Here is a 15,000-nt window from a genome sequence, read left to right on the forward strand (position 1 = left end):
GGGGTGGGCAACGCCATGATTGATTTACAGAGATTCCAGAACAAAGGGGGTTCTAGAATGGATTAATGCTAAGTGATAGGAGGGTACAAGGGCCCCTCACCACCCTTTCACATTCCCAAAAAGATAACCAACGTGCCCTTTTTTGGAAAAAAACATCGTTTCTGGTCTCGTCCAATGGGTACAGGCTTTAGGATTTTATTACTCAAGAAAACTTAAAAAAAACCCCGTGCAATATTTTTTATTAGGCACAGTTTATGTCTTTGATTTCATGCTGACCCCCTTTACAAATGTTACCCCTTTTTTGTGAATACTTTCAAGCATCAGAAAATTTAAGTATTCTTTTTAGCCTGGGGGAAATTTTCTCCTCATACCCTGGGGGAAACTTCTCCCTTTTCCCTTTTTGATTTTCTAGGAATTGACCAAATTTTTACAAGCCAACGAAAAGTGAATTAAAAGTGAATTTTTTAGTCTGGCCCTGATTAGTGAGACATGGAAGATTGTGTTTGGGAAAAAATCCTTTTTTTTTGTCTGCCCCTGTTGGCCTATTGGCCAAAGCTTTGTCTTTACTCCCCGAAAAACCCGATTTGCATCCCAAAAATTAAAACAAATCAAAAAAAATGTCCGGGGTTGTGGTTAAAAGCCCGATTCAGGGGGCCCGGGGGATTGTCTGAAAGGGTAGACCCCCTCGCAGGCCTTTTTCCCCCTGGCGGGGGGGCTAGTTTACCGGCTACTTTTTAACTGCCATAGATCAGAAATGGTTGCATGCCCTGCACAATGAGAGAGGGACAGACTATGACACATGAGAAGTGAAGAGGGGTGAGGGGAGAGAAATNTTTGATTCATTTTTTTNTTTAATTAAAAAACTTTATTACAAATCCTTAGAATACAGAGCCAACATTGTGCTATGGAGTGACAATCACATCTCAAACAGGTGTCCTCATAAAAATGTGCAAAACTCAATTCATCATTTTTCAACAAAAGCATAACAAGCACCGTTATGACACAAGATTTGTTCATAAACCTCCACATTGTTCGATAACTTGTAGAGAGAGATATATATTTTAGGAGCGAGAGAAGAGAGCGAGTGTGAGTGTGTGTCGAGAGTCAGACGAGAGATGATTCGAGAGCAGAGAGATAGAGCGAGAGAGCGAGCGAGCAGAGAGAGAGAGAGACGAGCAGAAAGCGAGCTTGAGAGCTAGCCATGCAATGGAGAGAGCGAGGAATGAGAGAGACGCGCAGCAGAGAGCGAGAGCGACGAGAGCGAGAGAGCAGCAGCGAGCCCGCAGCCGAGCGCAGAGAGCGCTCGATCTCTGACTTCGAGCCGGCGAGACCTAGACCGTCCCTTTGCCGCTGGGGTGGACAGCGTGGAGCGAGAGACGACAGGACCGCGAGCGCGCTCGCGCGGCGCTAGCTCGCGACTGCCGCGAGCGCGCAGGTGAGCGCGAGAGCGCGTGCTACGAGAGACCGCCTTAGTCTCGCCGGCGCGACCTAGACCGTCTATGGCCGATGTGGGTGGAAAGGAGTGGAAGCAGTGCGGCGAGCAGGAGGAAGGCCAAAAAGCTCCTTAATGGTGTGGAGTTATGTGTTTGGTTCACTGTGGCAAAGAAACAGGCTTGAGATTGACTTGTTATTGCAGGTGTGGGTGTGTAGCCATACGTAGGCCCTCTGTGTGTGGCTGTGTGTGTGTGTGTGTGTGTGTGTGTGTGTGTTGTTGTGTGTGTGTGTGTGGTGTTGATGTGGGTTGTGGTGTGTGTGTGTGTGTGTGTGTGGTTGTGGTGGGTGTGGTGTGGTTTGTGTGTTGTTGTGTTCGTTGGTTGTGTGTCCGTCGTGTGTGTGCTAGTCAGACTGTGCCGGTGCAGTCCGCTGTGAGTGTTGCGTGCCCAGTGCCGGGTGCTGCGCTGTGTAGGTGTGGTAGCCCCTGCCGGCTCAAGACCTAAACATCTCTCGTAAAAGCAGGACACAGGTCCAGCAATTTCGGCTTCTCGCTGTGTTTTTATCCCATTCCTGGGCGCAGGAAAAGCAGTGGAAAGGAAAGAAGAAAGAAAGAAAAAAGAAAGAACGAAAGATAGAAATAGAAGAAAAGAAAGGAAAAGAAAAGAAAAGTCTGTGAAGATAAAAATTGGGTGAAAACAAAAGGGAACGATGTGGAAAAAAAGCAAAGAAATAGAAATAGACTGATGAGAACGGGGAGGGCTCTACCATAAATCGTTGAGTATGTAGTAGAGGCCAATGTTAAGGCACCCGAATCGTGCAAGGAAATTTTGCCAAAGTATAACGCAAATTCCTCACTCATTCACGTACCAAGCAAAAGGGAAGGCAGTAGCGAATGCCAAGTTTGATCTTTATTTGTTTTTTTTTTTTTTTTTTTTTGCAATGAGGAGCAAATTTCTCCCTGTGACACGCCGATAAAATATGATAAACACTTAATGCATATCAACAATAAACATTTAATGTTCCAATGAATTCAGCAAACATTAATGTTATCTAAATAAGTCTATGATTTGCTGACATTACTGTTGTGGAGAACAGACTAACGCTGCGATTTTCGCCTAACTTCTTTTCCTCATCTTGCTTCCTTCATGTTCATTTCCATGTGATCCTGGCATAAGTGTGTGTGTGCGTGTGTGTGTTGGGGGAATTCTCCACACCCTCCAACCCACAGCCTATCTAACAGGTCAACTCTGCATCCCATGAGAGGATATACATAAAAAGAAAACTCCCCAGCAGACCTTACCAAATACCTCTTTGAAAACTGCCCCATCTGCAATACAGCTACTCTGCTGCCCTCCAATGACTGTACTGTACTGAAGTCTTTTACTCTGTTTCCAGCGTGACTGTAGTTCAAAGGAGCTTAATTGGCGTGGCAAAGTAGGTGCTTTAGTAGTGCCAAAGCCCTCATTACACACGCGGACAGTCACATAAGCACACGCACACACACATGGACACATGCATGCGTGCACAAGCACACACACAGAGACACACACAGACACAAACACACACACACGCACACACACACACACACACACACACACACAAACACACACACAACCACACACACAAACACTCACACACAACTCACACACAGACAAACACACCCCACACACACACACACACACACACAACAACCTGACACACACACACACACAAACACCACACACACACACACACACAAAGCACACACACACACACATACACACACAAAAATCACACACACACTCACACACACACACACAGACACACACAGACACAAACACACACACACGCACACACACTACATGCTTCATTTTCATAATAGGCCTGTATATTGTTTCATATTTAACAGACCCAAACACACATATTTGGTCTCAGCTCTTCTCATCATTCCGTCCTCTCTTCTTTTCTGTTTAATTTCAGTATTACATTTTCTTCTCTCTTACTTCACTGCTTTCCCAGTTAATACCAGTGCTTGTATGTGCATGTGTATGTGAGCACACACACACACACACACACACACACACACACACACACACACACACACACACACACACCACACACACACACACACACAAATGCACACACACAGAACACACACACACACACACACACCGGGGGCGCACCACACACAACACACACAACAAGCACACACACACACACACAACACCACAACACCACACACACACACACACACACACACACACACACACACACACACACACACACACACACACACACACACACACACGACTGTCTTTTGCCAACACAGCTCTGAGATCACCTACGGGCAATTGGTGCCACCAAGCCTGGTGCTGTCTGACCCTTCTGGGATGAACTGAACGACCTGATGATGCCCGATTCTTGCATAGACAGTATGTGTCTGTGCGTGCGTGCGTGCGTGCGTGCGTGTGTGTGTGTGTGCACGCTTGGGTACATGTGTGTGTTCCTTCCTTGTTCACAGTCCAAGTCCAAGCTCCCCCCCCCAGAAAAAAAAGTCCTCACTCACACACACACACACACACACACACACACACACACACACACACACACACACACACACACACACACACACACACACACACACACACACACACACACACACACACACAGTGCCACTCTGGATCATGCCCCAGCTCTGGCAGGCCCTGCCAGACTAATTAAGCCGGCATTGGCATCCGTTTTCCAATGGCACACATAAACTACACTGGCTGAGGAGAGGAGAGAGGGAGGATTAGAATAAGAAGAGGATAGTATGAAGAGGAGAGGTCGAGGAGGAGAGGAGAGGAGGAGAGGAGAGGAGAGGAGAGGTGAGGAGAGGAGGAGGAGAAGGAGAGGAGAGGAAGAGAAGAGACAAACTGGAAGAGACGTGACGAGACAGAGAATAGAAAGAGAGAGAGAAGAAGGAAAGCACTTAAGAGAAGAGAAGTTGAAGAGAAGAGGGGGAAGACGAAGAGCAGGAGGAGAGTAAAGAGAAGAGGACAGAGAGGCAGGACAGGACAGGACAGTCATCCCAACACGCCACCTGTAGTCCATCGTGACTTGATTCCTGTAGGGAATAAGACTCTGTCTAGCCTATCATCACCAGTGTTCTTCTGTCTGAGACGACAGAGGAAATCTCTTGAGCCATTCCAGCAGTAAGTATGTTTGGGACTGTACCTCCATCTCTAACCAAGCAATTCAACAGCAAAAATTATTGTCTGGGACTTCATCTCTCTCTAACCAATCAGCAATATGGTTGGGACTCTTTTCTCTAGCCAACCAATACAGCCTTGGTAGGTACAGTGCTTCTCTCTGGCCAATCAACACAAGGTCTTTTCAGGGCATGTTGCTTCTCTCTTGCCAATCAAATTCAAACGTCTTCTTGGGATTGACTCACTTTCTCGCCAATTGGGGAGGGCCGGCGGTTTTGGTGAGAGCCATGGAAAGTAAAAGTTTGGCTAATCCCATTGACCTCTTTCTGTTTCGATTTTTTCCACAAAGATGGTGGCTCATGGATGGGTGGGTCTTTGACACACAGATCACCATTGACATAGTTCCAAAATATTTCCAGGAAGTGAGCGTCAAACACAGAAAATGCAGTAACGGTGATTCATTGTAATTCATTCTTCATTCTTATTCTTATGTAGTGGTTTCTGTGTTAGTCCTCTAGTGAAAAGGAAAGCTGCTGCGCAGCGTAAAATTATATGAATCTATGTGAAACATGTGACCTACCGACTTCCTGTTCCTCGTTTGTCACAACTCTGAATTCTATAGAGTGCGTCTTAATATGCGACCTTGCCTCCTCCACTTGCGCTTGTCTCTTCGTCCCGCCTCCTGGCCTCTCCTCCGTGGAGAAAACGATAAAGTTTCCCAGCTGTCAGCCTAGCCACAACAACTTTTGAGGGACTGTTTTTCATTCATCATCCCAATTACAAATGAGAAAAAGACTCTACAATTGAGCTTTTGAAAGATATTGAAATATAATGCTGTTGTCAGTGATGTCATCATGACGAGAAGCAAGTGGAGGAGGCAAGTGGAGGAGGCAAGGACGCATATTAAGATGCACTCATAGCTCTGGGTTTACGTCTCAGGAACTGGAAGGCTCAACGAAAGACGATAGATAAGGACTAGTGTTTCTCAACGGGGGCGGTACAGCCCACCAGGGGCGTTGGAGAGCTCTAAGGGGGGCGTTGAGAAGGATGCAGATGAGAGGTGGTGGTGCTTTTGCCATCTACATGGTCGATTCTGCTCTAACAAAGTGCATGCAGCTCGATTACCTCACACCAGTTTACAAACAGTAAACGGGTCTATAAATGGAGCTCAATGGGAAGGTCACATTTATTCACACCCACTTTGTTGCATAAGTGATGGATATTATGTTTTACCTTGGCTTACTATATTAAAATTCTTTCGTTCAACCACTGCAATATTTTGGATCATTTTGCTGTGTCTTCCTGATCAAACGAACGTTGGACGTAGCATAGCAAAATATTCCCGGCAGACTTCCTGGTATGGTTGCTAATGTTTAGTAGACATGTTTGACAAATTATCCAATCAACGACTATGCTTTCTCTGACAGATCAGCACAAAGGAGCTCCCTCTTTGCTGCCATAGGCTCACAACTTGTGAACACAACAGGGTGACCAGTGTGCCTTGCTTCTGTTCATAAAATGTGGTGCAAACATTTCATCCGCCTTGAAAACGTCCATAGTGTGATATTTCTTTCTGGTCTATTAAAACCCCTTATTATATGGTGTGACGTCATCGGTCGAATGCTCCATTCATTTCAACGGGGCTCCCCAACGTTCGCACGTCTGTTATTTTTCGATAACGGACGGGTTGGTCTATAACAGACCGCTGTCAATGGCAACAAGACTTTTCACTGCTAAAGCGACTTTTCAACAATACTCTAATCAGCTGCTGTGATAGACAACACCTGTTGTCCTGGCTACCTAGCTGTTGCCTAGCGGTGTTCCACAACGGCACTGTTTTGTTTTGAGCAGCAACAATCTTAACATTAAATAGGCCTAAAGAAATGTCCCCGCCATGTGTGAATCATTTAAGTATATCCATATAATAAGCGGGTTAACTTTCTGCGAGTCGGTCGCTTTGTGGAATAGCAGCACTTCAGAGAGAACAAGACCCCTCCGCTCCGCGTCGGGGTCTAAAGATTCTCTCTGTCGTGCTGCTATTCCACGGTAGCGACCTTCTCGCCGAACATTAACCCTTACTTAGGGCAACACTATGGCTCTCTGTAATGTCATAGCAATGTTGTTATGATGTAGTTAAGCATTTTCAGCAAGTGAATAGGGTCACCGGCGATCCCTGCTATAGTAAGAGGCTACTTGAATTTCGTTCACCCAATCAACAGCATGTTCTGTATGTTTAGGCCTGAAAGAAGACATGGCACCTGTGTTGCCAGATGGGAAAATGCTGAATTATCGTATCAAAACCTCAGAATGATTGTTTTTGGGGGCTTTTTGGGAGGAAATTATTGCACAAGACCCTAATTGTCTTAAATGTCATGGCGTCTAATGCCTCTTTTCTACTGCCGGTTTTCTGGTTGGCCTACAGCGCGACACGGCCGCCACTTTTTGCTTTACGATTGAGCTGTGTCGTGCCCAATCAAAAAGCAAAAAGTGGCGGCCGAGTCGCTCTGTGTCGAGCTGTAGGTCAACCAGAAAACCGGCAGTGGAAAAGGGGCATAAAAAAATGAAGGATAAGTCTGAAATTATCGTACATTATGTTTTTTTTTATCGTACAGAGGACAAAATGGACAAAATAATGGTACAAATATGATAATTATCGAACATCTGGCAACACTGCATAGCACTGAAGATGGTCAGACAGGCCCCAGTAAAAAGCAGTGGCTATACGTAGCGTGCCGCCGCTGACAGCATCGGATACGCCGGTCTGCTGCCTTTAGCACCTTGTGAAACCACTGAGCCGGTACACTGTCGTATTACTGCCAGAGACTGCCAGGGTTGCCAGATGAGGCTGATGATTTCCAGCCCAAAAAATGCTCAAAACCCGCCTCGAAGGACAAAATCCCGCCCAATTGTATTGATTTCTATGGCAAAAATTGGGCAGGTTTTTCTGATAAATGTAATTTTTACCCGCACACGGCCATCTTAAGCAGCCCAATTTGGCGGGAAACAGCCCACTCTGGCAACACTGGAGACTGCACAAGATGGGACAACACAAGACACTAGCCACCGAAGCTGAGATCGCAGTTTAATCTAGAAAATAGAACCACTGGTCTGATATACAGTATAGTATAATCACATAATGCACCGTAAATTCGAGGCTTGTGCAGACAAATTGGGGTTTCACAGTTAGGGGAGTTCTTTATGGCTATTAATGCACAGCCACAGAGTTGGAGAAGATTGCTTTAGGATATGCAGTGCTGTCCTATGTCCCTTTACTAGGGTGTGTGTGTGTGTGTGTGTGTGTGTGTGTGTGTGTGTGTGTGTGTGTGTGTGTGTGTGTGTGTGTGTGTGTGCGCGTGCGTGTGTGTGTGTGTGTGTGTGTGTGTGATATGCTGTACTGTCCCATGTCCCTTTACTATAGGGATGAAGAGGAGGGAGGGTTGGATGTGACATGCAAATGTTGTTGGAAGGTGTGTGTGTGTGTGTGTGTGTGTGTGTGTGTGTGCGTGTGTGCGTGCGTGCGTGCGTGCGTGCGTGCGTGCGTGCGTGCGTGCGTGCGTGCGTGCAAGCGAGCGTTGTGTGTGTGTGTGTGTATGTGTGTGTGTGAGCGTACGCACGTGCGTGCATGTGTATGCACAGTGTTTGTGTGTTAGCGACTCACGGTTGGCAGAGCTTTATGAGGTCCTGGTCCGTGGTCCCCGGCGGTAGTGTGTGTGTGTGTGTGTGTGTGTGTGTGTGTGTGTGTGTGTGTGTGTGTGTTATAGACTCACGGTTGGCAGAGTTTTATGAGGTCCTGGTCCGTGGTCCCCGGCGGTAGTCCTCGGATGTACAAGTTGGTCTTGCTGAGCTGCTCTGCTCCGCCGTGATGGCTGCAGCTGTTGGAGGTGGGGCTGGGCGGGGCCATGGGGTGAGGGGGTGGGGCATAGGGCTGCTGTAACACACAGAAGGTCAAAGGTAAGGTCAGTCAGGGTCAACGTGTCTTTAAGCTTTAGGGTAGCTTGTTAAACAAATAGCACAGGGATAGAGAGAGACACAGACAAGTCAGACAGTGCGTTTGTGAGAGACTTGGTGAGGCCATGGGGCGATAGTAAGGTTAAGAGCAATGCAAGTACTTTTTGAGTTCCCGCAAATCAGGGAACTCCTTTCACTTTGTCGAGAAGCAAACAACTATAAGCAAACCAAGGGAGGCGGGTCAACCATGTCGTTTGGGATTTGTTAATTGTTATGCTCTTGGTCAGACCAAGTCTCGCAGAGATTTGAACGCCGATGATAATCAGGCTAATGTGGCAAGGCTTGGGGTGGGAGTTGGGGTGAGGGTGTGTGCGGGATTTTCTTCAGGGTCAAATTGTCAAGGTCGATGTCAAAGTATTTAAAGACAAGAAAACAAAGAGACAGGGACTTAGAGAGTAAGAGAGCGTGAAAGTGGCTTTGTGGGATGAGGGGATTCGACAGTTCAAGGTCATTTTCAATGTCATGATCAAAGTCTCGCATCTGAGCCTTGGCAATGTGCGTATGTTAGGACAAGCCTCACAGTCTAGAATCCCACGGGTGTGTTTCTCAACAACTGAGTTAGCAACTTGCTTTTTTTACAATACAATTTCCCATTGGAAAGGTAGTAAGTTGCTAACTGGTTAGGACAGAGGCTTTCAAGGAACGGGGTCCAGATTTAGAACATGGCACATTGCCAAGCAGATCAGAACAATATCACCAGAGCCCTCAGTCAAGCATTGACACACTCTCACAGCTGGTGGTTAAAATTCTGAGATGTTTTTAAAAAATATATGACTTTCCCAGAGATACAGAAGAACGGGAATTTAGATGGCGATACAGTATATAGGTTGGAAATTGGCGAAGGAATTCCACAGCATGACATTATTACTGTTGGACACTGTTCACGTTGGTTATTGAGACATTTAAAAATCCACCGCATGCCTTTCAGGGGAATACTCTGGTTACTTGTCTTGTTTTCACAAAAAGACTGCTTCATTATTACACCATTTGCACTCCTTGTCTGTTCAGCGCCTCAAAGGAGAAGTCCCAGTGTAATGTAATGTAATGTATGTGTACCTATGCATGCTCCAACGAGTGTGTAATGTTTTGGAATGACCATAGGAGAATTGGGAGAATTGGCATCCAGCAATTATAGTGGTGTGTGTGTGTGTGTGTGTGTGTGTGTGTGTGTGTGTGTGTGTGTGTGTGTGTGTGTGTGTGTGTGTGTGTGTGTGTGTGTGTGTGTGTGTGTGTGTGTGTGTGTGTGTGTGTGTGTGTGTGTGTGTGTGTGTGTGTGTGTGTGTGTGTTTGTGCGTGCGTGCGTGCGTGTGTGTGTGTGTTCAGTGAATACAAATGCCAATGAGAGAGGAAAGGAGTGAGCCTCTAAACTATTAACACTTGGCCAGCTCACGTTTCTACACCAGACGAGTCAATTATCAAACAATTTACACCTCCGCCAGCCAGACAGGTATCAGGTGACCTTCACCCTTGCATTCTCTCTCTCTCTCTCTCTCTCTCTCTCTCTCTCTCTCTCTCTCTCTCTCACACACACACACACACACACACACACACACACACACACACACACACACACACACACACACACACACACACGCGCCTCTTCCTCTTCTCCTCCTCCTGGGAAGTCAAATCCTGTCCCGCCCACACGGCTCTTTAGCCACGCATGATTGGTTGTGCTATTTCTAGGCTGCTCAGCTGGCGTGACTGACAGCCAATAGGGCGCCCTGGAGCGTGAAGGCAGACACATCTATCAATGGGCCCAGCAATTATCACACGCGCGGTAAATGGTAGTGACAGGCATCGCTTAACACGCCAAGCACACACACACACACACACATACGCGCGCGTGCGTGCGCACACACACACGCACGCACACACATACACACGTATGCACATGCACACACACACAAACACACACACACAAACACACACACACACACACACACACACACACACACACACACACACACACACACACACACACACACACACACACACACACACACACACACACACACACACACACTTACCACACACAGTCATGCATACACAGGCAACGCATGCACAGTAAGTATAACTGACAGTGAGCGTTTACTATGCTAACACACACAGACGCATGCACACACACGGACACATACACACACTAAGCATAACTGACAGGCACCGATTATCAGGCGAAATACGCGCGCGCGCACACACACACACACACACACACACACACACACACACACACACACACACACACACACACACACACACACACACACACGTACGCACGCACACACACACACACACACACACACACACACACACACACACACACACACACACACACACACACACACACACACACACACACACACACACACACACACACACACACACACACATATGTGAGATAGACACACATACTGTATGTTCACACATTCTGAGCACAACTGACAGATACCACTTTGCCAACCATACACATGGATGGACACACACATATATACTCTCTTTCTCTCTCTCTCTCTCTCTCTCTCTCTCTCTCTCTCTCTCTCTCTCTCTCTCTCTCTCTCTCTCTCTCTCTCTCTCTCTCTCTCCACAACCCTTCACTGCAAAGACTGTGCATCCAAGCTACATAAATTAGATGCGTAGCTGTACACATAAATCAAAACAAATCAAAAAAATTATTTCAAGCCCAGTTGAACACGGTATGGCACAGTACTGACACTTTCAAATGCTCATGAGCAATCCATCAAACCTACTCAAACCAATTACAGTACAGGAATAAGCTGCACTTAAAGAAACTAAAGCATTACATCGAACACTTGCACACATACAGTGCATGTGCACATGGGAACATACATATATAGCAAGTACACATGATCTAAGATTCAGGCCACACTTTAACCCATTTTAGCCTGGAACGATATATACGCTGCATTCAGACTTTTGAGATTTGAGGATTTTTGTTAAAATGTGGGTATATTACATCTGAATGAACACATGCTGATGCAAAATGAGGGTCCTAGCTTTTAAATGCCACTTATTTCATGTTTTATTTTATTATTTTTTTTTATATAGTGCCTTTTTAAAATAACCAAGGTCACTTTACATGGCATGCATGAGGGTGTGTGCATGTCTGTATGTACAGAGGGGCTGATGAAAGCTTTTGCTGACCCTAGGACTAAATCATCTGAAAGGGCCCCTCCAAATACTGTACATACAATATATGTTTTTTTTTTTTACTTATCAACACGGTGTTGTGAGGAGGGGCAAGACACTGGCAGCCAACCATGTGAGCTAATATTTTGACTGACAGCGGTTTCCAACAATCAGAGGTTGAGTTGTGCGCAGCTAGTTTCACACAGTCAGGAGAAATTTTTTTTTAGAACCCATGTATATCAAGGGGACCCAATTAATGGGCCCCGTCTCTCCCTGGGCCCGGGACAACTGAAACCCTTGGGGCACCATTGGGTGCTGCCGGCCGCCTTGCACAGGTGAGGCATAAATGTATCAATTTCGTTGCGTGCAGTTTGCACTTGTGTGCTGCGGAGCGCTGTGTCACAATGGAAATGGGAGGTGGAGGAGTTTCCCAGGTGGGGCTTTCACTTTCACGAGGCACTAAAATCCCAAAAGTAGTAGTTGATGATACACCGCGCTCTTCCGTGTGGTGCGTCTCCCGTTGAATAACTTTGAAGGTGAAAAAGTGGATCGCACTCGGGTTCTTCTTTTCTTCTTTTTTATTTTTTTATTTACATAGCAGCAGAAGTGTAGACAAACGTTTCGGCTGTTGCCTTCGTCAGTGTCTGCTGCTATGTAAATAAAAAAATAAAAAAGAAGAAAAGAAGAACCCGAGTGCGATCCACTTTTTCACACTAAAATCCCAAAAGCCTGTGTGGCAGGGATACAGTAAAGAGAGTTGAGGAGAGGCAGGGGGCTGTTATATCCTGGCCATTACCATGGTAACACGAGGCAGCATCTGTGCGGGGGCGAAATAAATAAAATCTGAGCTGGGGCTGGGGCGGGACGGGAAGGGAAGGGATTGAGGTCTTTTTACAGTCGGGCATTAGAATGCCAAAAGCATTAGACAGCATCTGTGGAGGGCAATTAAAGTGGTGCTGGAGCTGGAGCTACCTACCTCAGTGTGCTGCTGAGCAGCTGCATGGAATGCCAATGAGAGAGGGATACCATGCAGGGATCACCCAGCCAGCGGTGGAAAGAATATAGCCGAATATATTACATAGGTAATGGGGTGGTTGTTTCCAAGGGTGGTTAGTACCACCCCATTGGCCAATAAGATGAGGGATACCAAGCCAGGTGGTAGCCATAGAACTCCACATACAAGTGTGGGTGGGTGAAAGAGGTGATGATAATATTGGGTAACACTTTACTTGAAGTCCATTCTATAGTGCATTATAATTAGTCACAGTACATTATGGCTACACTCATAAATCGTAATGGTGTATTATGTTATAACTATACATCTAGCCTATTATGCCAGGGATCACCCAGCCAGCGGTGGAAAGAATGGAGCCGAATATAGTCCACAGCACTGCAGAGATGACCAATAAGAGGGGGGATACCAGAAATGACCCAAGCAATGTGGTAGCCATATAACTCCACCTCCAAAAGTGCAACAGTTATAAATGTACATCTAGCTTATTTTGTGTTATAAATACAAGGGTGTTATTTATGTATGTATTTATTGATTTATATTTATTATAAGGCATTATAAGTTGTGAAGATATGTAGGTTTTTAGAGGCTGAGGGCAACCTTTCTTGAAAAGGGCTTAAGCATTCAGCATCCTTTTTTGCAGATGTTTTTAAGCCTCAATGGGTTAAAGGACCCCATTAGCTTGTACCATAGCAGTTCGCTAGTCTTCCTGGGGTCCTACTAATTCAAGCTCGATCGATTCATAGCAGCTCGATCGAAGAGGGTAGGAAAGTAGTTGACAGGCAAGGAGTATAGCCATGGCACTGCACCATATAGTGGATTTACCAGAGATGAGGCAGTACAGGATGCCTGGTATTGTCTTCCATGTTCAAACTCAGCTCACCTTGAAAAGTACACTGCCCATCCAGAATAACATTGTTTCCATTGATCTTGCCCGCACAGCACAGCGAAGCCAAATGTCCACCCACACACACAAGGCCTAGACTGTGGCCTTACATACAGAGAGGATGAAGAGAGAGAGAGAGAGAGAGAGAGAGAGAGAGAGAGAGAGAGAGAGAGAGAGAGAGAGAGAAGAGGGGCTGGCAGAGACAGAGACAGAGAGACAGGCAGAAAGAGAGACAGATAGACAGACAGACAGAGAGAGAGGGAGAGAGAGAGAGAGAGAGAGAGAGAGAGAGAGAGAGAGAGAGAGAGAGAGAGAGAGAGAGAGAGAGAGAGAGAGAGAGAAAGGCAGAGAGAGAGAGAAAGGCAGAGAGAGAGAGAGAGAGAGAGAGAAAGAGAGAGAGAGAAATAACAAAGAGAGACAGAGAAGAGGGAGAGAGAGAGAGAGAGGCAGAGAGAGAGAAAGAGAAGGATATAACAAAGAGAGACAGGGAGAGGGGACTGCCTGCCTGCTATTCTCTAACCTGTGTGCGTGTCTCCTGGATAAGGCTGTGATATATCAAATGCAACACAAACCATTTAGATGCAAATGTGTCCCAGAGCACCGACTGTACGAGTTCCCCCATGCTATAGGACAGAAGGTGAAGAGAGAAAGCCATGTACTTTTTTTAAACTCTGTCTTTTTTCCCTTTTGTCCCTCAGTTTATCCCCCACCCTATTATCCACATGCTCTCTCTCTCTCTCTCTCTCTCTCTCTCTCTCTCTCTCTCTCTCTCTCTCTCTCTCTCTCTCTCTCTCTCTAAATGCCTTCTGCTGTCACAGATTTGGCTGGATTGTGTGTGTGTGTGTGTGTATGTGTGTGTGTGTGTGTGTGCACGCGCGCGCTTGTGTATGTGTATGCGCTTGTGCTTGTGTATGTGTATGCGCGTGTGTGTATGTGTATGTGCGTATGCATGTGTGTATGTTGGCTCGTGCGTGCACCACACACACAAACGTGCGGTGAGAGTGTGCAGTGCGTGCATGTCCCGCCCTATTGATTTGCTTTCATTTTTAAGGTCAGACGCTGAAATCTTACACAATGAGGCAGAGAGGGGTCAAGCAGCACGCATTACTTACCACGCCAGGAGAGCAGAGCGGAGAGGAGAGAGGAGAGGAGAAGAGAGGAGAGGAGAGGAGAGGAGAGCAGAGGAGAGGAGAGGAGAGGAGAAGAGAGGAGAGGAGAGGAGAGGAGAGCAGAGGAGAGGAGAGGAGAGGAGAGAGGGAAGACGGAGGGAGGGATGAGCAGAGAGCGTGAAAGCAGAGGAGGAAGGAGAGAGTGAGAAAGGGAAGGAGGGAGAGAGGGAAGAG

General features: G+C 46.5%; 1 protein-coding gene across 1 annotated transcript in view; it reads right to left on the minus strand.

Annotated features, from left to right (window-relative positions):
* The window catches only part of LOC134436687 (RNA-binding motif, single-stranded-interacting protein 3-like), a 388,892-nt gene that overhangs the window by 271,554 nt on the left and 102,338 nt on the right, over positions 1-15,000 (minus strand). Inside the window, exon 2 of the mRNA XM_063186017.1 lies at positions 8,372-8,532. Coding sequence (XP_063042087.1) covers positions 8,372-8,532 — 161 coding nt within the window. The remainder of the gene's footprint in view (positions 1-8,371; positions 8,533-15,000) is intronic.

This window comes from Engraulis encrasicolus, chromosome 20, assembly GCF_034702125.1.
Source record: "Engraulis encrasicolus isolate BLACKSEA-1 chromosome 20, IST_EnEncr_1.0, whole genome shotgun sequence".
Lineage (NCBI taxonomy): Eukaryota > Metazoa > Chordata > Actinopteri > Clupeiformes > Engraulidae > Engraulis > Engraulis encrasicolus.